This window comes from Balaenoptera physalus (assembly GCF_965194825.1).
Source record: "Balaenoptera physalus genome assembly, chromosome: 2".
NCBI lineage: Eukaryota > Metazoa > Chordata > Mammalia > Artiodactyla > Balaenopteridae > Balaenoptera > Balaenoptera physalus.
The window spans coordinates 9,503,106-9,528,610 of record NC_138883.1 but is presented as its reverse complement, the minus strand read 5'-3'; the positions used below and the strand labels follow the sequence as shown (position 1 = coordinate 9,528,610).

General features: G+C 51.6%; 1 protein-coding gene across 7 annotated transcripts in view; it reads right to left on the bottom strand.

Moving 5' to 3' along the window:
* The window catches only part of SYNE3 (spectrin repeat containing nuclear envelope family member 3), an 88,749-nt gene that overhangs the window by 11,477 nt on the left and 51,767 nt on the right, over positions 1-25,505 (bottom strand). For all 7 annotated transcript variants that reach the window (XM_082448308.1, XM_082448303.1, XM_082448307.1 and 4 more), the window contains 13 exons: positions 21,749-21,910; positions 18,975-19,322; positions 16,126-16,262; positions 14,531-14,705; positions 10,873-11,055; positions 9,789-9,932; positions 8,783-8,917; positions 5,265-5,426; positions 4,943-5,115; positions 4,366-4,495; positions 2,669-2,830; positions 1,067-1,216; positions 13-54 (listed from right to left, as the gene is read on the bottom strand). In XM_082448308.1, coding sequence (XP_082304434.1) covers positions 13-54; positions 1,067-1,216; positions 2,669-2,830; positions 4,366-4,495; positions 4,943-5,115; positions 5,265-5,426; positions 8,783-8,917; positions 9,789-9,932; positions 10,873-11,055; positions 14,531-14,705; positions 16,126-16,262; positions 18,975-19,322; positions 21,749-21,910 — 2,103 coding nt within the window. The remainder of the gene's footprint in view (positions 1-12; positions 55-1,066; positions 1,217-2,668; positions 2,831-4,365; positions 4,496-4,942; positions 5,116-5,264; positions 5,427-8,782; positions 8,918-9,788; positions 9,933-10,872; positions 11,056-14,530; positions 14,706-16,125; positions 16,263-18,974; positions 19,323-21,748; positions 21,911-25,505) is intronic.

Genomic DNA, 25,505 nt, shown 5'->3' with positions numbered 1-25,505 from the left:
CAGACACGGTACCTTTTGGAATCCAGTCGGCTCCCCCCCTGGAGAACTCTGCGTCTGTTATTTTAGGGAAGGAGAGGAAAAGGGGAAAAAAAAAAAAGAAGTTAAGTGAGTGAAACTTAAATCCCAGCAGAGCCTGTAATGGAATATTCATTTTGTCAGGGGAGTGTTTCTTTAAAACTTCTGGTCGTCTGGACCGGCTGAAGCAGCAGGTGATTCAATTTAATGAGCTTTTTAACGCACATGGGGCCCAGGTGGGATCCTGTCTGGGAAGGCCTGGACCAAGGCCACGGGCATGCTGACCTGGCTGGGGCTGGGGTGACACCTAGTGGCCGACAGGGCTGTTTCAGGGCCAGAAAAGCTGCAGCCCCAAAGCTCGGAGTCTGGGGTCTGAGGGCCTAAAGGGCTCCAGGAGGCCACCCACCCTGTCCTTGGATTAACCTCCGTGCCTCAGTTTCCCTATCAGTTCTCAGGGAATAATAACGGTACCTCCATTATAAGGCCGTAATGAGGACATAGCATTTAATAAAGGCTGTTATGAGTTTAGCTATTATTATTGTTTTGTGTGAGACCTGGGGGCGCCTGGGGGGAAGGTGCTTCCTCAGTGTCACAAAGCAGGTTAGTGGAGGAGGGGGCCTAGACCGCAGCTCCCACTCCGGCATTCCCTCTGTCATGCCTCCAACACCAGGGTGTGTTTGGTGCTGGCTTTGCCCCTTCCTAGCCATGTGAACTTGGGTGAGCTCTTTAACTCCTCAGAGTCTCAGCCCCACTCTGAAGGCTGGAGATGCAATTACTCTGGCAGAGGGCTGCTGTAAGCACTGAATGGGACGAGGCACGTAACGGTTTCAGGTTGGTAAGTAGCAAAGCTGTTGTTATTGGAGCTCCAGCCTCACTGGGTGGCAGGAGGGCCAAATGACAAATTGCAAGTCAAGCGCCTAGCACCCATGAGTCTCCGTCTCCTCTCTCTGAGTGGTCCCCTCAGCCTGGTCTGTGGAGGCAGGGGGCAGAGTGGATGCGGGCCCAGCTATGTCTCCCCAGGGCCTGGGACCTGTGCATCCTTAGCACCTACCAGCAGGTGGCCGGAGTCCTTTAGTTTGGACTTGTAGAGCATCCATCGGTAGCGCAGATCCTCCAGCTTTTCTGAGGACCCCCTTGCTGGCCTGAGACGAAGGACGTTTTCAAAGAGACGCTGACCTTCTGGTAACCGAGCCTCCAGCTCCTAGAGGGAGAAAGACAGGGTCATGTGTGCCTTCCAAATGGCCGAGGAGGTCCCACCTGGTTGGTAAGGAGGAGCCAATCAAATTTCACTTGAGAGGCAGCCAACAGAATAAGGCCCTGTGTGATAAACTTGGGAGGTTGAACTCTATACTGAAATGTTTTCATTGGGGGAAGACAAGGTCATACTGAGGATTCTGAACGGTCACTCTGGCTACAGAATGAGCCATTACTGAGATGGGGACCCAACAGGAAGGAGGGAGGCCAGCTTGGAGGCTATTGTCAACGTCAAGGTCAAAAATGATAAACGCCTAGATGAAGACAGTGGTAGTGAGGAAACAAACAACAAAAACCCAGGAGGTGGAATCAAGAAGGGCTTGGCGACTAATTCGATGTGGGAGAAGGAGAAAGACTTGTGGAAGGTGGATTATCCCTCCAGCCCCCTGCCACATCCACGCCTTTTGCAATATGACTTTGCAATATTTCCCATCAAGAGGTGGAGTCCATTTTCTCTGCCCTTGAACCTGAGCTGGCCTTGTGACTTTCTCTGTCCAACAGAATGCAGGGGAAACGATGTGGTGCCAGTTTCTAGCCTAGGCCTGAAAAGGCCTTGCAGGCTCCCACTCGCTCTCGCAGACCCTGCCTCTGCTCTGGGGAGCCCAGGCTGTCCTGCACGAGGATAAGAGATGCGTGGTGCGCCTCATGTGCGTCTCGAACAGCCCACCAACCTCCAGAGCACAGCCGCCCTGCTGGGCTACAAACAAGGGCACCCAGCCAAGATCAGAAGCGCTGCCCAGCTGACCTCAGTCTGAACTGCCAAACTTCAGAATCATGAATTAAATAAACAGTTGTTCTCTTAAGCCACAAACTGTTGGAATGGCTTGCTACATAGCAAGAGTTAACTGATAAAAGAATTGTGATTAGTGGTGATATTTTCCAAGTCGGGGACTACAGCAGTAGGCTGAATGAACAGATGAATGAATGGATGGTTCTTCTAAAATATTTGAAGTAAAAAAGTTTTCTTCTTCTTTTTTTTTTTTTTTTTTTACAAATTTATTTATTTATTTTTGGCTGCGTTGGGTCTTCATTGCTGCACGTGGGTTTCTCATTGCGGTGGCTTCTCTTGTTGCAGAGCACGGGGCTCTAGGTGCGTGGGCTTCAGTAGTTGTGGCATGCGGGCTTCAGTAGTTGTGGCGCGCGGGCTTAGTTGCTCCGCGGCATGTGGGATCTTCCTGGACCAGGGCTCGAACCCATGTCGCCTGCATTGGCAGGCAGATTCTTAACCACTGAGCCACCAGGGAAGCCCTGAGGCAAAAAAGTTTTAAAACTATTATTTATACACAAGCCAGAACAGCTCAAGAGCTATGTATGTGCTCCTGTTTTTAGAACTCCCTGGCGACAAGCACATCTCTGGGGGCAAATCCTTCGGAAGCAGGGCCTTTCCTTGGGAACAAACCTGCAGCTCTGTTTCTCTGGTCCTCAGGTCCGTGGCGGTGGCAGTTCTCGTGGCGATGATTCTAACCAGCTTGGAATTATCCACCTGCAACCACTGCTCGAAGTTCCTCAGGAGCTGGGAGAAATCTTCACAGCTGCCTTCCTCCTCCTGACGCACAGTTGCCTGCGGGAAGGCACAGCATGACCAATGCATGAGAGTTTCTGAAAACAGTCCACTAGCCACAAGTCCTGGGGATTCCATCTGAGCAGAGGGATGGAGCTGAGGATGCCCAAACGGTGATAAGAGACACCTAGGGGCCGGGGGGGGGGGGGTGAGGAATGCATCTCTACTCAATGTGGCCATGTTTAGGGGCCAAGGACATTCCTTACTGTCACCTCCCTGGTCTCCTGGAGACAGCCAGCATCATCCCTTACCAGGATGCCTGTAACAGTGGTCACCGTCTGCCGCTTTTGTCCCCCTCCAGGCTATGCGGCCAGAGCGATCTATCTAAAATGCAAGTCCACTCAGCTGAGCCCCACTTATACACTTTAGTGGCCTCTCACACTCCTTGACGTGGCCTGAGAGCCTCAGATCCCGGCCCTGCCTGGCTCTGCAGCCGTGCCACCTGCCCCATCCTCTGAGCCAGAGCCAACAGACGTCTCGGCCCCTGGCGCCGGTGCTCTCTCCCTCGGTCTGCACACGTGGCCTCCTCTGCGTGGGATGCACCCCCTCCACTCCTCTCCTTGACTCTCACTCAGCCGTGAGGATCCCCCGACATTTCCTTTCTCCCAGGAGGGCTTCGCTACCCCAGGTCCCATCACTCTGCAACAGGCTGCCATAGCACCTGGCCCCTCTGCCTCCGAGAAACGCATGTTCTGTAAACCCTTATTCTACGGCCTTGTGGTTCCCATTTCCTTGTTCCTCAAAATGTGCTCCGAGGTCCAGCAGCCTAAGCATCGCCTGGGAGCTTGTAGAAATGCAGAGTGACGGGCCCCAGCCCAGACCTGCTGAATCAGAATCTGCCTTTTAACACGATCCGGCGGCACATGACAATCTGAAAAGCTCTGTGCTGGATTCTACGTCCTCTGGGGGTTGGAAGTGTCTCTGTTTTATTGACAGCTGTGTCCCAGCTCCAAGCACAGCCCTCAGAACATAGTAACAGTCAGAAGTGCCTTCTGGATGGGGAAATGAAAGAATGAATGGGAAAACAACTAAACGGACGTGTTGTCTTTGAAGAAAAAGGAATGGATTTCGTTTCAATGTGGTTTCATTTTTTAAAGCCAGTCAAGGGAAGGGATGGATGATACAATGTAGTTAGGTTAGTTCTTTTTACAAAATACAGTTTAGGGCACAAAAAATACCCATCTTGTGTGCTTTCAGTTTGCATCTGGGGTCAGCAGGAAGCTTCCAACTCCGACACTCCTCCCTGCAAAGGCAGCAGCCGGGGTTTCTGAGGGTGAGGGCCTGTCTGCCCGAGGGATGCCTGGGACCTTCCCTAGAGGGGACCCCTGGGTCTGGGGTCTCAGAGTTCCTCGTCCAGTGGCACAGGGAGCTCTTGTGCCACTACCGGGCAGGCTCACCTGAGATGGGACATGGTCCAGACCTGAGCTGAGCATGTGGCCCCAGGCAGGGAAGGGACTTTTTGCTGGAGACAGCTTCCCGCCATCAACTGACTCAGGATCTGGTCCCTCCCCAGAAGCCCCACTAGACGGACTCACCTGACGGTGGTGTCGGGAAATAAGATCCGTGGGGGTGATGAGAAATCCAGTCTTTGGGATGTTGTTGGTGAAAATCATTTTCTTCCCCGAATCCACTTCCATCCTCTGCAGCTGCCGGTTTCTGATGAGGCTGAGAAGACAAATCAGCCCAGTCAACGTGGTGATGGGATGGGGACTCCCCGGGTCACGGGAGAAGGAACAGAATTAGGGCACCAGGCTGTGGGAGCCGATTTCTGGTCTTCACAAGCCCATGCCTGTCCTTCGGGTTTGTCAGAACCTCCCCAGGGCACCTGCATCTCCAGTTTCCTGCTAGAGACTCACATTACTGTCATCAAGGTGCATATACCCATCGATGAAGGTGAGGCCCAAGCCAGAAGGGGCTGGAGGCTAATTCCCAAGCTGAGGCGTTTCCTTGCTCTTAGTGCCTCTACTTAGAATTGCCTGGAGATGCCCGGGGGCAGCTGGCGCCACGCCTGGCACACAGACCCCGGCCATCTGTTCTAGGAGCGCGGCTGAGCTCTCCCTGTCTGGGAAGGGGGCTGTCCGAGTCCAGGCGCAGAGCCGGGAGCCCTCTCACCTCAGCAGGCTTTCCCCCAGCAGCCTCAGGGCCCCCCAAGACTCCACCAGCTCCTGCAGCTCCTTCTGGACCACAGCAGCCCCCTCCGGAGAAGACTTCTCCATCACCAGCCGGCCGTGCGCTTCAATCAGGGGCAGCTGCGCCTCCTTCCCCGGGAATTCGTCCAGCAGCTTCTGAAGGACACACACACACACACACACACACAGAGTAAGGTCCTGGGGAGAGGGGGGTCTCTGCTCCCCAGTATGAGAGCACTGGCTCCACAAACCTGCTTTTTTGGGATGCAGGGGACAGAATCTCTCTGTGGGGAGAGCCCTCTTACCTCGACTTCGACCTCTCGGGACTGGGCATCCCACGGGCCCGTGTCCCCGCGGTGGGCCTCCAGCTTCTGTGTGAGCACGGAGATCCACTGTCGCAGCTCCAGAAGCTCGTGGCTGAAGGTGCAATGTTCCCGCACGCTCTGTTGGCACGTGTCCACAAGGTCCTGCAGCACAGCCCCGGGGGACCCAGGCTGAGACCCCACCCTGCAGGACCCTCAGCCCTGCCCGAGCCCCAGGGGAGGATGGCCCCCAGGGCTCCCCACCCAGCCAAGAACATGAGGGGTTGGTCTTCTCTTCTTCACAGAGCAAGGAATCTACCCCAGAAAGACCAACTCTGGTTTAAAGTGCCTATAAGCCTGTCATACTTTTATGGGAAGTAACAGCTCTGGGTGAGGGTGCGGGCAATGGGAGCTCTCGTCCGTCACAGGTTTGGGCGTAAACTGGTACAACCACTTGGGAAGACCGTAGGTCTGTATCTACTAAAACCCAACACTGGCATCCCTATGACCCAACCGTTTCATTCCTGCATGTAACCCATCAGATGTGAACATATCTTCACCAAAAGGCACATGTGTGCTGTTACTTGTGAGAGCCCCAGACTGGAAACTACCCAAGTGCCTGTCAATGGTAGATGGATAAATGCATTGAGGTACATTCACAGGATGGGATATTTCACCTCCGCAGCAGCCAGAATGAACAATCTACACAACGATCTAGTGCAACATTATGGAGGGATTTACAGCCATCATGTGGAGACCTAGAAGCCAGAAACAAAATGAAACATTCTGTGTGACTCATTTGAAGTAACTTATAAAATCAGGCAAACCCAATCGATGCCATGCCAAGTCGAAGGTCAGGGTTACTTGCAGGTGTCAGGCAGCAACTGGAGGGGGCACGAGGACAGGTATTGTTCTGTGTTGTGATCTGGGTGCTGGTAATGCAGATTTTTTGTTTTTACAAATGCATTGAGCTGCATACTTAGATGTTCACTTTTCTGTATATGATTATACTTTGATAAAAAGTCTTTAAAGTGGTCTTGCTTTGTTTCCCCTCCCCTGAGTCAATCATGGCTCAGCTCTCTGGGACCTTGTTCATCTCTGTCTCCACAAAAGGTGGGTGCTGTATCCAGCAGAGTAACCATTCTCTGTCCTCCTGGTCACCCAGCCTGAGACCCTCGAAGCCCCTCCCTCTCAGCCCACCACAGGCCAGTCAGACCCCAGGGTCTGTGGTCCCCTCTCCTGCTGTGATTCTCAGTTTAGGTCCTTGTGATTCTTTGCTGGGCCACCGTAGGGCCTGCCTTCCTGCATTCCAGGCACTGGCTGACACCACTGGCTGCCACTAGAAGCTGGGGACTTCCCTGCACTGTCGCTACCACCGTCTCCTCCTGTCCCCTGTGCACCAACATCAGACGCAATGCCTTCAATAGCCACCCCCCTTGCTCAGTGGGGTATGTGCCCCCCAGGGGGACAGGAAGATCTCCTGGGCTATGGGGGAAGGACTTATTAGAACTCACTAGACTTAAAAAGCACCGAGCACCAAAATAATAAAAGAGGGGCAATACTTCTTTGAAGAAGCATTTAAACAATAAAGAAAGAAGTATGAGAGAAATGGAATATCACCATTTTGCAAGCCTTGCGATGCTCAGCTAATGCTTCTTTTAATTATTATAACAATCCATTAGCTCATCATTTGGATGCAGGCATGAAAGCTGATGTCTGCTGCTTCTGTGGCCTCTGCAGGCCCCTGAAGAGCAAGGACAGTGGTTCCTACCTATTTCTCTACTTCCCCGGCCCCAACCTTGAGACCACACGCTGTTAATTTATTAAATGGAATTAAATGCATTCATCCAGACCCTATGCCTCGATTAAGGCCAACAACGCAGAGCTACCCCACACCTCGCAAGGTTTTCTCTCATCCTACTGACGTCCACAGAGGCGAAAAGCCTGTTTATCGTGACCCGAGCTTAGAGTCTTACTCCAGTACTCTCATCACTAGAGGCATTTGTAGCTGTTGAGCAGAGCGAGTGCATTCTGACCACCTCCGGTGTCTTTGGTGTAGCCTTCTTGGAGCACCTATTTCATCAAAAGGCATTATTTTATTTTATTTTATTTTTCTAAAAGGTTATTTTTTGACATAGGCTTTTTCTTTTCTTTTAATGTATTTATTTATTTTTGGCTGCGCTGGGTCTTTGTTGCAGGCTTTTTCTTTTCTTTTAATGTTTTTATTTATTTTTGGCTGCGCTGGGTCTTTGTTGCTGTGCGCGGGCTTTCTCTAGTTGCGGCGAGCGGGGACTACTCTTTGTTGCGGTGCGCAGGCTTCTCACTGCGGTGGCTTCTCTTATCGTGAAGCATGGGCTCTAGGTGTGTGGGCTTCAGTAGTTGCGGCACACGGGCTCAGTAGTTGTGGCGCACGGGCTTAGTTGCTCCTCAGCATGTGGGATCTTCCCTGACCAGGGCTCAAACCTGTGTCCCCTGCATTGGCAGGTAGATTCTTAACCACTGCGCCACCAGTGGTTTATTTAAAAATAAATTTTATTTATTTTTTAAATTGAAGTATAGTTGATTTACAACGTTTCAGGTGTACAGCAAAGTGATTCAGTTATATGTACATATATATGTATATATATATATATTCTTTTTCAGATTCTTTTCCATTATAGGTTATTATAAGCCATTATTTTATTATAATTACTCTCCTTTTATTTCTCTTTTTGATAATAGAAAAAGCGTTATATTAAATTTTAAAATTGTGCAGGTAACTCTATGAATTTCAGGGTTGCAAAGAAGATGTCAGGAATATTTGTTATTAACATAGGGAATGCAGGGTCCGGAAGGGTGGAGAACCCCGTCTTAGACTAGCGTTCTTGAGCTGTGGCCGCCTGACAGCTGGCTTTGCATGCCTGGGGCACTTGTTACAAATGCAGACCCAGGACTCCATTTAAATCAGTGTCAGGGTGGGGCTGGAGCCTGCATTTCAACTTGTCCTCAGGCCAGTTTTGAAGGAGCCATCCCACTACTCACACCTACTGGCCGTCCCACCACCAAAGCGGCATCGATCCTGCACGGACCCCAGCAAGAGCCAGGTGGCCACTAGAGGGCACTGCATACGGGGCTTACGGCCACCAGGACCCACCTTTCAACCTGGCATCACCGCAGCACACGTGCCGGGGACTGCTGCGTGTGTGCGGCCTGGTCCGTGCTTTGGCCTCCTGGCACACGTAGAATGGTGTGCTTAACTTGTTGCTGACTCCGTTGTCCATCTACCCACCAGAACTTAACCCCAGGAGAGCAGGGGCCTTGGCTGTCCTGCTCGTGCTGCCTCAATCCTTAGAGCCCAGAACACTGCCTGGTATACAGGAGGTGCTCAGTAATTGAGGTGCTCCTGAACGAATGAGGGAGGGAAGACAGGAGGGGAGAAAGAAAAAGAAGGGTTGGCAGGAACGAAGGAAGAAAAGAGGGAGAAAGTCCCCAGGAGTGTCAGATGTCTCTGTCACAGCACAGACCCTCCGCTGGCCCCTTACCTCCAGAGACCGGTGCAGGATCTGGTGGTCAGAGGACAGCTGGTCCATTCTGTGCTGGTGGTGGGAGTTCCCCTGGACGAGAGGCCTCATGGCCTCCACCTGCACCCCCAGGTCCAGCCCCTCCTCCTGTAGCCCCTGCAGGAGAGGAAGGAACGAGTGGAGCGCGCTTTCTGCTTCTCCTTGTCTAGGCTGATCAGGGCGGGGGCTCCGAGTGGGAGAGGCTGGGAGGGTCCCGGGACCGTGGGACTCCCCCTCTCCATCCGCTGCACCATATGCTGTCTGATGGGCCCACTCTCAGGACTGGTGAGAATTTTAAAAATGAGATGAAAATATTCTGAGACACCATGAAAATAAACTGCTGAAGACCAGAAGGCGTCTCTGGGGGACAAACTCACGTCTGGACTCATACTTGATGAGCACCTCTTAATATGAAAAATCACATCTCAGCTTTAGTTTTAAAGCCCCAAATGCATCATTTTTAATACCTTCCAAAGAACACTCCCAGGTATGTATGAGCTGTGCCTGGGTTTTAAAAAGATAATTGTTGTTTCACGTGCATTTTCAAATCCGGCAAGCTCCTCATGCAGCCAACAGTTATTCATGACTGGCCTACATACAGTCCATGCGTTTTCAAACATTTATTCCTAATCCCCAAATCATTTATTTAACTGAAGGCCTCTGGACTCATTAGGAACACTTAGTGAAGCAACTTTAAAAGTAAATATTCGTGTTAGACTTTGGAACCATGGAGTAAGCAAAAGGACAGCCTATCATTTTGTTAGGCTCAAGAATCAGCCATTTGGAGGTGCTAAAGGCCTTGCTGAGGCCAGGAACCAACAGGTATATCAGCAGAGATTCATTTGAGGTGAAAGGTCAGTTCTCAAGGGAGGGTCTAAATATCTGGCTCGGGCTGACTGCTTTGCTGGTTACTGTTCCTGCAGGGGGCTGCTTCTAGGCACAGCTGAGCATCTGAGCAGAGGTGACTCAGGCCCAACAGACCTCTTACCTGCAACCTCGAAAGCTGGGCCTGTTTCCCAGGAAGGTCCCGCTGAAGCCCATTCTCAGCGTGGACCCTGATTTGGAGGTCTGAGAGCCTTCTCTGCAGGGGATCAAAAGCCGCTCCGAAATCTTTGTGTTGAGCGAGTGAGCTCTGCGGAGACAGAACAGGCAGCACACAAATCAGCTTTCTTCTCAGGCTCCCTGTGGTACAACCTGACACTCACAGACTAGCTGCTCCATCTCCAGCCTTCTCCTGGCTGGCTCGTACTCACTCAGGCGCCGCCCCCTCCAGGAAGCCTTCCTGGAGCCCTTGAGGGTGTTTGACTCCCCTCCTTGAGGACCGTAGTGTCCTCACCTAACAGTTGTTCTGCATCTAGAACAGGGGCTGGCAAACTACATCCCCTACCACACACCCCAAGTCCCACCAGGGGCCTGTGTTTGTAAATAAAGTTTTATTGGAACACAGCCACACCCATTCATTTACAGCTGCTTTCATGCTACAGCGGCAGAGTTGAGAAGCTGCAACAGAGACCACTTGCCCTGCAAACCCTCAAATGTTTGCTAAATGTTTGCTCCGTGGATTAGATCAGACCAGGGATGTAATGCGCTTAGCAGGTGCCAGGCCCCTGGTCAGTGCCCCAGAGACCATCTCTTTCATCATCAGCGTTATGAGATGCTCAGCAAACATTTGTTACCTAAAAGAAACTGGCCACAACATCCCATGTTACGTCTTTGATTTCGTGTGGCCGTTAGAAGTGTCCCTAGTAACACTAGCTCCCAGCTCTCCAGTGGTTTAAAGTTTACAAGTGTTTTTTCTGCGTCTTCTTATCTGACAGTCCCCAGCTCTCTGCAGAAGACAGTTCGACTTGATCAGTGAAGAAGGGAATTTGGGGGCAGAGGTGGGAGGCCGACAGGTGAGGAGGATCGCGCCATAATCCTACCCAGATGATAGATGAGGGGCCTGAGGTCATGGGGGACAAAGCAATATGCCCAGGGCCACGTGGTGGTCAGTGGCAGAGCTGGGGTCAGGATGCAGGGCTGCCCTTCCTGGAGGGCCGGGTCGAGGGCTGAGGGCCACCAGCGGGGCTCACCTGCAGTTTGCTCTTTCTCTGCAGAAGCCGGTTGTGCAGTAAGTCTCTGTCTCTCACGGAAGTTGCCACCTGCTCCAGCAGGGCCGTGGCTCTCTCCTGGCCAAAGATGCCACCCAGCAGGTCTTTCTTCAGCTGCAGCATCGTCAGCTGCTCCTTCAGGCGGGAGCTTTCCGCCAGGGCCGCCTAGGGGAGACAAGGTCTCCGTGAACCGCAGGGCAGGATGAAGCTGGAGATGGGGCCGGGAGCGCACCTGTTCTGGCTGCACCTGCTCAGGAGGCTGGGCCTTGGTGCTGGTTTCCAAGGAGGCAGCGAACGTAAGGAGAAACGGGCTGGCAGGAAGGCGGTAGGAGGCCCTGAATGTCAGGGTCAATCTGATTCCTCTCTCACCTCCACATCCATCTTATTACCAAAGCCTGAGCAAGAATTCTACCTCCTACGTGTCCCGGAAATCCATCCCCTCTCCATCCCCCACCACTGACTGTGGTTCACCCTCAGCCTTGCTCACCTGAGCCCCAGAAGCTCCTGACTGCCTGCTGCCTCCCAGCCGCCCCCCGAAATCGACCGTCCACACTGCAGCCGAACCCCAAACTAACCAGTCTGATCCTCTACTCAGTGATCCTCTATCACCGACAGCATTGGGCCATCCCCCAGTTGGTGTATGGGACATTTCGAAGGGGCTAAGGGCCTATGGGATCATGATCACAGGAAATTCTGGAAGGCTTCCCAGAGGAGGTGGCACCTGAGTGAAGTCATGATGTGTGGGAGCTCACCAGGCAGAGAGGGGAGGAAAGGGGGACTCAGAAGCCCTGTGTAATGGGCAGCTGGCTCCTAAGCAGGCAGCCTGAACTCTGCACAGCCCAGGCCCCACCTCCTCCAGGAAGCCTCCCCTGACCACATTCCCAGCCTACACGCACTCTTCCTGTCCTCAAAGACTTGTTCCCCGCTTCAGGCTCCTGCTGATGAACAAGCTGTTGGGGACAAATACCTCTTGCTTCTCTAGCTGAGGGCGCAGGGGCCCTGGAGGCCGGCGGTTTGGTCTTCAGCTGGCCAGAGTCCTTCCATTTGATATCTGATGATGTTACAGAGATGCTGAGCTGGGCACGGGGCTGGGAGAGGGAGAACTAAGACCCCAGCCCAGGTGTGTGGTTTGCAATTAGCTACACAGAGGTCAAGCCTCTAGCTGTAGGGAGTCACCTTCACCCCCTTTTCACCAGACTCAGACACAATATCATGAGGGTTAAGAATTCAGGCTGGGGAGTTGCAATCATGAGTTTGGATTCCATACTAACTGGGAGAACTTGGGCAATTCCAAGCCTCGGTTTCCTCATCGGTAAATTAGGGGTAGTCACACACCCTAGTTCACGGGGCTGCCGTGAGGCTTAAATGCCTAAAAAGCATTTAACATAGTGCAGGACCCACAGTGAACACACGATAAAAGACAGATCTTCTCAGCCATTATTATTTAACCAACTGTTATGTGTTGAATTGTGTCCTTCAAAAAAGATATGGTGGAAAAAAAAAAAAACAAAAGAAGACCCATGGGGAGAAGATGGCCACGTGATGACAGACACGGGGATCAGAGTGATGGACCTACAAGCCAGTGAACACCAGCGACTACCAGCAAACACCAGAAGCTAGAAGAGGCAAAGGAGGATTGTCCCGTAGAGCCACTGGAAAGAGCAAGGCCCTCCTGACACCTTGACTTTGGACTTCCAGCTTCCAGAACTTTGAGAGAATGAATTTCTGTTGTTTTAAGCCACCAGTTTTTGGTGCTTTGTTACAGCAGCCCCAGGGAACTAATACACCAGCCACGCCCAGCTTTTGGCTGGAGCTTTGCAGATCCACAGGCTGCTCTGAGGCTAGATGCAGGAGCTGAGTCAAGAAAAGAGAGGGCTGGCAGCTTGAGCCCTGGCCTGTGAAATCCATCCCGCCCAGGTGGGCCGGTGGGAGTGAAGCAAGACGTACTCTGAGCCAGCAAACAGCGTCCAAACGTGAATAAACCAAAGTCCTGGCCCCAAGTGTTCCAGCCCACTGCTGCGTGAAATTCCCGCACTGGGAGTCCTGGGTCACACTCTAGAAAGACAGGACCTCTCTCCTGCTTCAAGGAGGTCCCAGTTTGCTTTCTGCCGTAGTGGGAAGGACAGGATGAAATATAGTTGTGACACGGTGGGGAAAGTTAGACAGGTCTGGGTTAAAGCCAGCCCTGTCACTTAATGGCTGTGTCACAACGAGCAAGTGGCTTCCCCTCTGGGACACTTGTTTTTCTCAACAGTCAAATGATGATAAGTGTTCTGAATGCCTCACAAACCTATTTTCAGGAGCCAGAGTGAAGACAGGGATGAGAACATTAGACAAGAGTCTAGAACCCACCATTCTGGCCCCAGCTCTGCTCTCTTGAGCAGCCTGACCTTGAACAAGCTCCCTAACTTCTCCCTGGCCCCAGTCCCTCATCAGTAAAATGAGGAGAATGGTAGAAATGGAAACAAAAATCCATGTACATAGATAATCAACATATGTTAATTATGGCAATGAAAATTGGAAAGAACCTAAACAATCTAAGTGCGGAAACTTTAAAAAAATAATGACATGCCCCCAAATGGAATATTCTGCAGCCATTTAAAGTGATGGCTTTATTGGACCATTTTAAAGGCTGCTGAGAAAAAGCTCATATGTGTCAACTGAAAATATCTGAGTATACAACTATGCAGCATGAGCTCAAATACACAGTGAGGGTGCACACTTGCAATGGTGGCACCCACCTTGGGGCCATGAAGGCAGACGTGGTTTAGAGCTGGGAAAAGCTTGGGTCCTGGAAGATACTGCTGAGCTATCAAGCCAGCTCTGGGACGACCTGAAAGTCTCCGTGTTTGTTTGTTTATTTATTTATTTATTTATTTTTTGCTGCATTGGGTCTTCATTGCTGTGCGTGAGCTTTCTCTAGTTGAGGTGAGCGGGGGCTACTCTTCGTTGCAGTGCGCGGGTTTCTCATTGCAGTGGCCTCTCTTGTTGCGGAGCAGGGGCTCTAGGCACGTGGGCTTCAGTAGTTGTGGCATGCGGGCTCAGTAGCTGTGGCTCGCAGGCTCTAGAGCGCAGGCTCAGTAGTTGTGGCGCACGGGCTTAGTTGCTCCGCGGCATGTGGGATCTTCCTGGACCAGGGCTCGAACTCGTGTCCCCTGTGTTGGCAGGCGGATTCTTAACCACTGCGCCACCAGGGAAGTCCCGTCTCTGTGTTTTAAGCCACCACTGATCTGGTTTTCTGTCACTTGTCACATGCATCCCAATTGACACACAGTAAAGGTAATGGCCTGACATCCTGCTCTTTCTCAGCACTGCTCAGGCTTCCACCAGAGGACCGCCTGCAGCAGGGTCCTAAAGAGAAGGGCTGAGCGCAGATCAGTGCAGAGTCCTGGAGCTACACCAGGCACCAGGCTTCACCTTCTTCCCAAGAACTGAGGGTGACTTTTGTCGTTGATAACTACAAGTGTTGACATTTCCTGTGCACTTAGAATTCACCAGACAGGGTACAGTGGGCTCCACCCAGGCATCTGGAGGACCCAGAGACACGCCTGTCCCTGCGGGGGACAGGCTGAAATGCTATGCTTGGCTGGTGGCCTCCCCCAGCTGCATCCATCAGCCCTCCCGACAGAACCATGCTTACCTCAATCTGCGGCAGGAAGGTGTGGATGGAGGGCAGGTCTGGCAGGCTGGCGGTGACATCCAGGAGCCTCTGGGCCAGAGCCCTCCACAGCTGCAGTTCCTGCAGAGGCTGCTGGAAATGCTGCCACAGGTCCGTGCCCGCGGCATTGCGCAGCCTGGTGGTCTTGGCCTTTAGGCTGTGAGCACCGTGGAGGGGGAACCGAGAGAGGAGACAGCGGGTCAGTACAGGAGCAAGGCCTCTGCCCAGACCCCAGAGCGCCCAGCTTGTGCTGCCCTCAGGGCGGGCACTCTCCTATTCTACAGACTGCTGGGCTGTCCACGGGACCCTGAGGCCTATGCTGTCCAGATAAAAGGGCACTGGAGGTAAGCCAGTCCTCGAACAGACTTGCAGCCCAGCTTCTGGACCAGGGAAAGAGTCAAGCCTGGAAGAGGAATTATGGAGCCCCCAGGCTGGTACTGCCTGCCCCCAGGCACCTCGCGGAAGCCAAACAAAATACTTTCTTGAGTAGGATGCCATTACTTTAGGCCCAAATAATTTCTACAGATAATTTTTCCAATACACTGTCCATTGTATAGCACAGGGAACTATATTCCATAACTTGTAATAACCTATAATGGAAAAGAATCTGAAAAAGAATCGATATATATGTATAACTGCATCATTTTGCTATACACCTGAAACTAACAAAACATTGTAAATCAACTACATTTCCAAAAATATACATATATATGTATAGATATAACGTCTAGCACCCAGCCATAGATAACCAGCACCTGCCACCTCCACAAGAGCAACGAAGGAGAGGGAGACCTCGGCCACCCCGTCCCACGGCCCGCTTTATGCATGGGAGATTCAGCCTCAGCGCCACCTCAGCACCTTGTGGAGGACCCAGCCCTTGTTCTGGATGTACACACGTAGGGCCTGTGCACACCGTGGGGTGAGAGTCACCTGGCAAGGCAGGAGGTCCCTGAGTTCCTTCTCGAGGAAAACCCCTGCATCAGGCAGGAGGATGAGAAGTGCTACAGAGACGGGGACAGTCGGGCTGTATTCCAAACCCCTCTGAGCCTCATGTAGTAAAAATAGGTACCGATTCTGAATTTACACTGTGCCCAGTGGATATCTGATCTGCTGGTCTTTGCTGGGCTAAGAAGCTGGAGACCTGGCCGTGCCCGAACCCATGGGCAGACAGGGAGGTAGAGGCTGGTCTGAAGTCAGGTCCAGTGCTTACATCAGCACTGCCGTCAGCAAGCGGGGCACAATGCTGGCCTAGTGAAAAGCCCTCCCCTTGGACCATTACACAGGGGACCCATCCCCCGTGCGAAGCTGCGTAAGGAGACTTGATGGAAATAAGTGAAGAGGTCACATAGCACGGAGAAAAGCAAAGTTCAGGCCTCTTTCTGGGAGCAGAATGTAAAATACTTCGGAAAGGGGTCAGTACCTGAGCCCAGTGAGACCCTATAATGGCCAGTCATTGATAGGAGCAAGAACTATTTGTTATCAGGCAGCAAGAGGGTGCAAGCCCCCTCTGCAGCTGGTGTGAGACGGGCAGAGGCGCTGAGCGTGGGGTCCAGGACCTCCCCCGGCCCGCCCGGTACCTCTGGTGCTCCTGGATGGCAGCGACCACACTGTCCGCGAGGGGCTGCGGGTCCTGGGGGAACACGATGAGCTCCTGCAGCCGGGCCTGCAGCCGGTCCCCCCGAGGCTCCTCCGCGGCCAGCGCCGCCCGCGTGGCCTGCAGCAACAGACAACACCCGATGGGATGGGTGGGCTTCCGAGACGGGATGGCGGTGTGTGTGCAGCGGGGTGAGCACATCCCGCGGCAGTGGGTCAGCCTGGGAGAAAACGGTCCCCCAGGGGAGGGACAGGGGCCCCGTGAGCTCAGCCCCTGCTCTCCCTCGCTCCCGCTCCGTGACCCCAAACACGTTTGCTCCTGATGAGCTGGGTTTTCTCTTTATCATCACCTACCTCACAGCACTGCCATGTAGTAGCACCTAATCATATAAACAACTAATATTTAGGGAACAGTGATGACGTGCTGAGTGCCCTGTGGTCCCATTCACTGAAGCCTGGCCGTGGTCCGAGACAGGAATTCTCCGTGTCCCCGTTTTATACACAAGGAAACTCTGGCCGAGAGTTTTCTGACAGTTGCAGAGCTGGGAAACGGTGGACCTGACATTGGAGCCGGGCCCTCTGGCCCTTAACCTGCCTCTTCAGCATGAAGGAAACAAGGACCTAAAGATGCTCTGTGAATCCAGTTATTGTTGTCGGCAAGAGGATATTTCCACCCAGCACGCCCGACCACTCCACTCCACTCCATGTTCAGGTACTTCGGATGCGGACTTTTCCTGCTGTCCCGGGAAATGTGGAGCTCGATCTTGACCTTGACTCTGGCTGGTCCCATGCTCAGTAGGAGGCAGGGTGGGGGAGTGGAAAGCGCACGGGCTCTGGCAGGACACGGGCTGGCCTGGAAACCCACCTCCAGCCCTTCCCAGCTGCGCAGCCTTGGATCGGTCCTGGTCCCTCGGTGGTAAAACGGGGCCACCCCCTCTTGACAAGGCACCGAGTACAGAGAAGGTGCACTTCTCACTACATAAATGCTAGTTTAAGAACAGAAATCTAACAAGTTCTGAAATTCCCCTTCATTGATTTCCGGTTAGTCGTATCTTGGTCATAATTGACACTTGAATCGGGTGGGACAGACAGCACCTGTAGGGATGTGGTCAGCCTCCTGCCTCGGGAAAGGCTTCCTGAAGCATAGCCGGGCATGGCCAGGTGGCTGTCGGGACAGGGGGTTGTTGGCAGGGCTTTCCAGGCCTTACTCTCCCCACACTCCACCCCTGCCAGTTTGCTTGCTTTGACCTTGGCCGTCACCTAGAACTCCTGGTAAGAGCCATATGTTCCCTGAGTCCCGATGCTATTGGCAGCTGCTGTTCTAAGCACTTTTGTTTTCACGCGTTCATAAGGAATGTGGAAGGCAGGTCTTATTATCATCACGTCCATGTCACATTTAACTGAGATTAAACTAATTCTCCCCGGGAATTCCCTGACGGTCCAGTGGTTAGGACTCCACGCTTTCACCAACGAGGGCCAGGGTTCAATCCGTGGTTGGGGGAACAAGGATCCTGCAAGCCGAGCGGCATAGCCAAAAAAAAAAGTAATTCTCCCAAAGCCAGCCAGTCGGCAAGCAGAGGAACCAAGACTCGAACCGGGTTAGTCTGATCCGAAAGCCCCCGCCCTTCACCACTGCACCACACCAGCCCTACCCTGTGCCAAGGCAGACAATCCTACAAGGGAAACAACTCCCTTTGTACAAAGTTGATCATCGCAGTGAACCTGGTCTCCTACAAGGCTGAGTGGTGCTAAGGAGCACGGATGCTTTGCTTCTACCTACACACAAGTATTTCTGCATATGAGCAAACGTTAGAAGGAAGAGGGAAAACACAGAACAATGTGGAGTGGAGGTAGGACCTGGGGGCTTTCCTTTTAGATATTTCCCCTAGTGGAATTGACAAGCTAGCCCTTTGAGTTAATATAATACATAAAGGACTGGAGAAGGGTGTTAATCCTTATTTGAAAAATCTTTCGGGGCTTCCCTGGTGGCGCAGTGGTTGGGAGTCTGCCTGCCAATGCAGGGGACACGGGTTCGAGCCCTGGTCTGGGAGGATCCCACATGCCGTGGAGCAACTAGGTCCGTGAGCCACAACTACTGAGCCTGCGCGTCTGGAGCCTGTGCTCCGCAACGGGAGAGGCCGCGACAGTAAGAGGCCCGCGCACCGCGATGGAGTGGCCCCCACTCGCCGCAACTGGAGAAAGCCCTCGCACAGAAACGAAGACCCACACAGCCATAAATAAATAAACAAACAAACAAACAAACAAACAAACAAATAAAAGAAAAATCTCTCTGTCCTCAAGTCAGACCTCTCGTGAGTGTACACGTGGGTGGGGAAGGGGGAGGTGCTCCGATGGGACATCGTGTCTGGCTTGGAATGCCCCCACCCTCCCCAGGATGGGCATTCATGTGCTGGGCCCCCTAAGAGGCCTGGTTATGTTTGTTCCTCATCTTCTCTACACTGAGAGCCTTGCCTCTGACCTAACACTCCCTGCTCTGTGCTCAGAAAGTGCTCCCCACATCCTACCATCAGGCAAGGGAATGGCAAACTTGGAGCCGATCCACCTCTTATTTACCCACCAACTCATCATGTGATGCTGGGGATGTTGGTGGAGGGAAAAAAAAAAAAATCTCTCCAGGCCTCAGTTTCCTCATCCAGAAAATAGGTACAAACAACCAATTTGTCTACTATGCTCGGGCAACTGAGATTATCAAAAATCCAGGCAAACCAGAGCCAGTGTGCTTGAGACAGCGTGATCCTCCCACTACACAGAGGACGCCCCGAGGCACACACGGCACCTGGACTGGGCCATGGCTTTGCCAAACACTGCTTACCGAGTAGAGTCTCCAGCGGGCCACCAGCTCGTCCTCGGTCCCCGCTTTGGCCGCGGGTTCCAGGTCCTCCTCCGCCAACCTCTGAAGGCCCTTCCTGAACTCTGCCAGCTCAGCCTCCAGCTGCCTCCTCTGTTGCTCATAGGCTCCCCTGGACTTGAGCAGGCCCTGCAGCCGCCCCTCCTCCTCCTCCCAGAGTGCACGCAGCTTCTCCAGAACATTCCGCATCTCCTCCAGTTCTTTGGTGATCTTCTCTGCACCCCAAGGGGAGGTGTTCTGGATGACCCCCACGGCCTGCTCCTCCAGACTCTTCAAAGACGCCTCACCCCTGGGAAAGTCACTGGCGATGTCCTAACGCAGGGAGGCGGTGGGAAAAAAACACGAGGGGAAAAAGAAAACATGTGCTGCATTTTCCAGGACCGCTGGGAACATCATGCCAAATGCTAATTCGTATTCCCAGGCTAGAGCCAAGGCACCTTTCCAAGGGGTGGACTGCCTGCTTTTATAACATTCAGGATGTAATTCCTTTACCATGTCATTTACAAGCCGTTTGATTAAGTGAGGGGAAAGTCTCTGTTGGGTACTTCTCTGTCTTTAACACTCTCTGACATTTGTTAATCTTGCTTTTCTAACAAAGACAGAGGCAGCCTCAGGCTTGAAGCTTTCAGCTGGCAAAAGTATGGAGCAAATAGAACCTAACGACCCCATCTGGCCTCATTACATCTATTTGTATGGTTATCTACTAATTATGAATGAGTATTGGTATTCCACTTATGACAATGATATAAAATCTCTTTTTAAATCAGTGTTCATCGGCTTCTAATATTAAAACAAATTTTTGAAAAACACTTTTGTCTTTTATTTAAAATACCTTCAAAATATTTTTTTCACTTTTTTATTGAAGTGCAACTTACATGGAGTGTAATACAGACTGTCCTTGACTAAAAATGGTTCAGCTTATGATTTTTGATTTTTTTTACGATGGTATGAGAGCAATATGCATTCAGTAGAAACTGTACTTTGCATTTTGAATTTTGATCTTTTCCCAGACTAGTGATATGCAGCACGATGCTCTCTCGTGATGTTGGGCAGTGGCAGAGAGTGTAAACCAACATGGTTTTCACTTTCACTATGGTATTCAATAAATTACATGAGGTATTCAACACTTTATTATAAAACAGGCTTCGTGTTAGATGATTTTAGGGTAATGGAAGATGATTCTGAGCACGCTTAAGGTAGGCTGGGCTAAGCTATGATGTTTGGTAGGTTAGGTGTATTAAATGCATTTTCGACTTATGATATTTTCAACTTACGATGGGTTTATCGGGATGTAGCCCTACTGTAAGTTGAGAAAATCTATATATAGATCTTAAGTGTTACTGTTCAAAGAGTTTTGAGAAATATATATGCCCATGCAGTCCACACTGTTATCAAAATAGAGCATTTCTAACATCCCAGAAGATTCTAGAACTTCATCTATTTGAAATCTTAGAATATGTTATTTTTTAAAACTGGCTTTTTTCACTCAGCATAATGTTTTTTAGATTCTTCTATGCTGTCATGTATATCAGAACTTCATTCCTCTTTATTGACTGATATGCCTTTGTACATATATTCTATTCTATGATGTGTTTATCCAATACTCTGCTGATAAAAATCTGAGTTGTTTTCAGTTTAGGGCTGTTATGAATAAGGTTGCTGTGAACATTCTTTTACAGATACCCACACTTTTCAAAAGTTCAATTTATATCACTTTGCTTTTACAAAAGCCCTACATTAGTACCTGTTTTCGCTACCTGAAAGAAATCCAAAGAGGATTTTAGCTTTTGCGAGAAAAGGTCATTACTTCTCTGCTTGTTCTCTGTTTGTTTGTTTGTTTTTCTTTTTAATTTTTTGGCCATGCTGTGCGGCATGTGGGATCTTAGTTCCCCGACCAGGGATCGAACCCGCCCCCCCTGCAGTGGAAGCACAGAACCTTAACCACTGGACCGCCCGGGAAGTCCCACTTCTCTGCTTTACACCATTTCGGCTCATGAACGGTTTCATAGGAACACTACTTTCAGAGAGTGGGGAAACTGTACAAGTCATATAAGATATTTTGTGGTCACTGTTCATTGGTTTTTTCAAAAGAGAGTCAATTTAAATACAAATATTAAATAAATGGTACAGGTGCTGTATAGCTGTATCAAAAATTATAAAGTGGTCCTTGAATTACTGAAGATAATCTACCCACTCACTTTACAGAGGGAGTCGGAAGCTCGTTCACGATCACAGCAAGTCAGGAAGCCCAGAGTGGACCCAGCTTCTCCCCGCTGCAGGTTTGATGCTTACACCAGGGTTCCTTACCTTCACATACTGACACGTGAGGTCAGACAGTGCTTTGTGGTCGGGGGCTGTCCCGGGCACTGCAGGATGTTTAGCAACATCTCTGGCCTCCATCCACTAGATGCCAGGAGCACCTCCACTCCCAACTGTGACAACCAAAAATGTCTCCAGACATGGACAAGTGTCCCCCATTTGAGCGCAGCTGGTCTAGACCATGCTGCTGTGGCCTTGGGTTTCCAAATGCCCTGCTGGCTCAGAGATTTCCATAAAGCAGCGGAGGCCCCAAGCATGGGATCTACACCACATCCCATGCTTCTCCTCTTGTGGGGTCTGTGTATAGGGATGTTTGTATCTCCTGGGACCCCCCCAGCCCCATCCTATTAAATAAACTCTGAGACCCACCATCCATGAGCGCTCCCTCCCCACTCTGGCAGAGGCTTGCCGGGGGTTACCTGCAGTGCCGAGAGACGGTCCTTGGTGCTCAGCTGGCACTTGCGCCCCATGCAGCCGTGCACGCGCTCCACCACCGCCTTCAGCCACAGCTGGAACTCGTCCACGCTCACCTGGAAATGCTCGTGCTCCTGGGTCACGTGCTCCAGCAGGTCCACTCTGTTCTGTGGGAGGGGAGGAGAGGCACCGGCCATAAAGGTCTCCAGCCCAGGCTGCCCCTCCCCTGGCCTCCCAGGCCTGAATCTGTGTGTGTGTGTGTGTGTGTGTGTGTGTGTGTGTAGGGAGCGTGGGACGCAACTGACCCTCAGCCCTTTCGCTGGACACAAAGATCCCACATATTCTTCTCTACCTTATCAGCAGTCAGCCAAGAAATTCTTGGCTTTGGAGACCAAAACATGTCAGCACTGGGCTTGTCAACCACACAGTGGGCTTTTTTTCCTGCCACGTCCTAGGAATGGCACTCAAGATGGGGCCGTGGTAACAGCTACATAACACTACCATTTGAGCACTTACCAAGGTGCCGTAGCACTGCCCTAAGAACTTTGTATACAAGATCATCTCACTGAATGCTCCTGACTACCCCCATAAGGTGGTACCATTATTAGCCCAGTCTGATAGATGGGGAAACCAAGGCACAGAAAGTGAAATGACTTGCCCAAGGTCACCTGGCTAGGAAAGCACCAAGATTCCAACCTGGGAGGCAAGGCTGGGCCAACGCACCTCTGCTCCATTGCAACTGTGTCCACAGGGTACGAGAGTAAACAGCAGGCTGCCCCCCCCATTTCCCCCTGAGTGTGGTGATTTGCCCACAAGAGTTGGAACTGCCTCTATTTTCAGACAATCCCACTGAAGCTCTAACCACACAGGGACAAGATGGTGTCCTGAGGGTGGGTGACATTTGGGGAGATAACAGTGTCCTGCTATAAGACCTACTGTGTGCCTAGAGATTCTGATTTTCAAAACACACCCCTGATTACAGCACCATCTATTTAAACGCCTCCACGGCTCCCCACTGCCCCCAGGCCCAGGTCCAAGCATTGCAGCCTGGTGGTCAAGGGCAGGACCCCACGATGAGGCTCTGCAGACCAGCGGTCAGGACCCTGGGCTTGGGAGCCCGCTGCCTGGGGCTTGACCCTGGCCCCCCTAGAGCTTGTAATTAACCCCTCCGTATGGTGTGGTTGATAACAGGAGCTGCCTCACCGGGGTGGTGTGGCATTAAATGAGTCAGGGCTCGCACAACCCCAGAACAGCACCGGGCAGCTAGTAAGAGCTTGAGAAGTCTGAGCCATTGTTTACTGTCACCTGTGTCCCTGTGCTCTTGTCACCCCCAACCAAGTGAGGGGTGCCCACGTGGCAATGCTAATCTCCAGGGCCCACCTGCTCTGAAGCTTTGCCCACTGCTCCAGGCTGTGGCTCTCCCCCAGCCTTGTCTACCGAATTGTCATCTGGCGGGGACCAAGCGCTCCCTAAGGACACGGGGGTTGATTTCATCTCCCTGGTCCCGCTCAGGGCAGGCTCTGAGACTAAGTGCTTCCTGAGTGGCCAGAAGTAATTAAGCGCGGGGTGTCTGCCGGTGGAGGGATCTCTCCAAGGAGAGCCAAGAAAAAGGAACCAGGGGACCTTCATTTAGTAAGCACCTACTATGTACCTGGAAATAGACCAGCATTATCGTATTTAATATCTTCACAACGATCCCAAAACTGTCCCATTATGCAAGTATCCAAAGGGGTGTTGGGAGGTCACATAACTCTTGCAGACAAGATTTAAACGCCAAGCTCAGACTCCAAAATCACTGCTCAGGCCCAGGGGGTGGCAGAATCTTTCTTTCTCGCAGATGGTAGATATTCTGGGCTTTGCCTGCCATGTGGTTTCTGCTGCAACTTCTCAAACACTTGTGTGCTACTTACGTTGTAGCACACAAGTTGCAGCCACAGGCAAACACATAAAGAACGGTTGTATTCCAATCAAATGAATCATGGACACTGAAATTTGAATTTCCTATCATTTTCACATGTCATGAAATATTCTGCTTTTAATTTTCCCCCAACCATTGAAAAATATAAAAACTATTTTTGGTTTACAGGTCATAAAAAAGTCAGGCATTGGGCTGGATTGAACCTACGAGCAGTGGTTTGCTGACCTCAGCTCTCAGCCATGGAGCCAGGCCATGTTCAGGAGGGTCCTGACCTTCTACGAGGCTAAGCCAACAATTCTCAACTGGGAAGGGTAGACGGACACGTGGATTTGAAAAACCTCCCTGGCTGTTTGTATGTGCCTTCCCCTCCCGTGGAGAAGCCCCTCACCAAACCTAGAAACACTAATTCATTTAAACATTTGCAACACCCATGGCAAGTAGGAGAAAATATCCCCATTTCAGAGACGGGGAAACCAAGGCACAGGATCAAGTCCTTCAGTGAAGAGCTGAGAATCCTCTCACTTATGGGAGTAAGGCTCAGAGCTTCAACATCAGCGCTTGACAGATGGGAAACACGGGGCTGCTTGAATTCAGAAAGTGGACCGAGGCGCAGTGACCATCTCCCTCACGTTTCCCTTGCCGGCTCCCCCTCCCCGCAGGATTATTTGCATCCACCAGAATCCTCCCCGAGCTTCCTCACTCCATGGGAAGATTCATTTATGAAACAAAGTGGGTCAAGAATACTAAGCAGAGAATAGGGGCTGGGCCCCTGGTTGACACTGATGGTGATAAAGGTTGTAGTGAGGCAAACTCTCCAATAAAAGTGCCGGCTGGCGGCTCTGTGTGTGTGAAGAATGAGGTGCTGGCACTGGGGGAAATCCAGAGTAAATAAAAGCCTCTGTGATGGTGAGCAGGCGTGCTGGGAAAGGAACGCGGCGGAGCAGGGCAGGCATCCAGCCGCGCTCTGTGCCAGGCATAACGAGATAACAGAACACGATTCAGCCACGGCCGGGCAGGGCACGTCGGAGGAATGTGGGTGACAAATGGGAGAGGGCTCCACCTCCTCTCGTTACACCAAACAATTAAACCATCTGTGTGGGCACAGTTGTCAGGAATGTCAAAACCCAACCAATTAACAAGGGCGGGCTTGGATTTGCGCCTCTGCAACGGGCTGCAGGAAGGGCTCTGATTCCTGGCCGAGATGCCAAACAAACACAGTCACCCAGGGAAGCAGGGAGGAGGAGGATGCTACTATCTGCCTGGCCCTTCAGAAAACAGAATCATTGGATTAAAAACCATCAGGCAAAGTAAACAAGCAGGCCCCGCCTACTGGCAACCAGCCTGCTTTGTCTATTCTTGACTTTCAATTGCTTTCTGCTGGCTGTGCCATTGCTCATTCCCGGGCTTGTCCACTTTTCCTGATCAAGAATCTCCCTTCAGGGGGTGGTCACGAAGGATACGGTCCAGAGGTGACCCCCGCTGTGCTTCTGTGGTCCTGTCTCCATCAACACCAGAGGCCTTGCTAATTAACATATTGGAAGTCGAAACTGGATTTTTAGAGGCAAAAGTAGTGGCTTGTTAGCCAGCACGAGAAATAATGAAATGGGCTCTCCTTGGTGAAAGTTGAGATAGTAATACACACAGTATCTTCTATGGCCTGAGATGCGTCCTCCCCAAATTCACACGATGAAGCCCTAACCCTCGATGTGATGGTATTTGGAGGCGGGGCCTTTGGGAGGTGATCAGGGTTATATGAGGTCATGAGGGTGGGGCTCTCACGATGGGATAAGTGCCCCTATAAGAACAGACACCAGAGAGCTTGCTGACCCTCCCTCTCCGCCGTG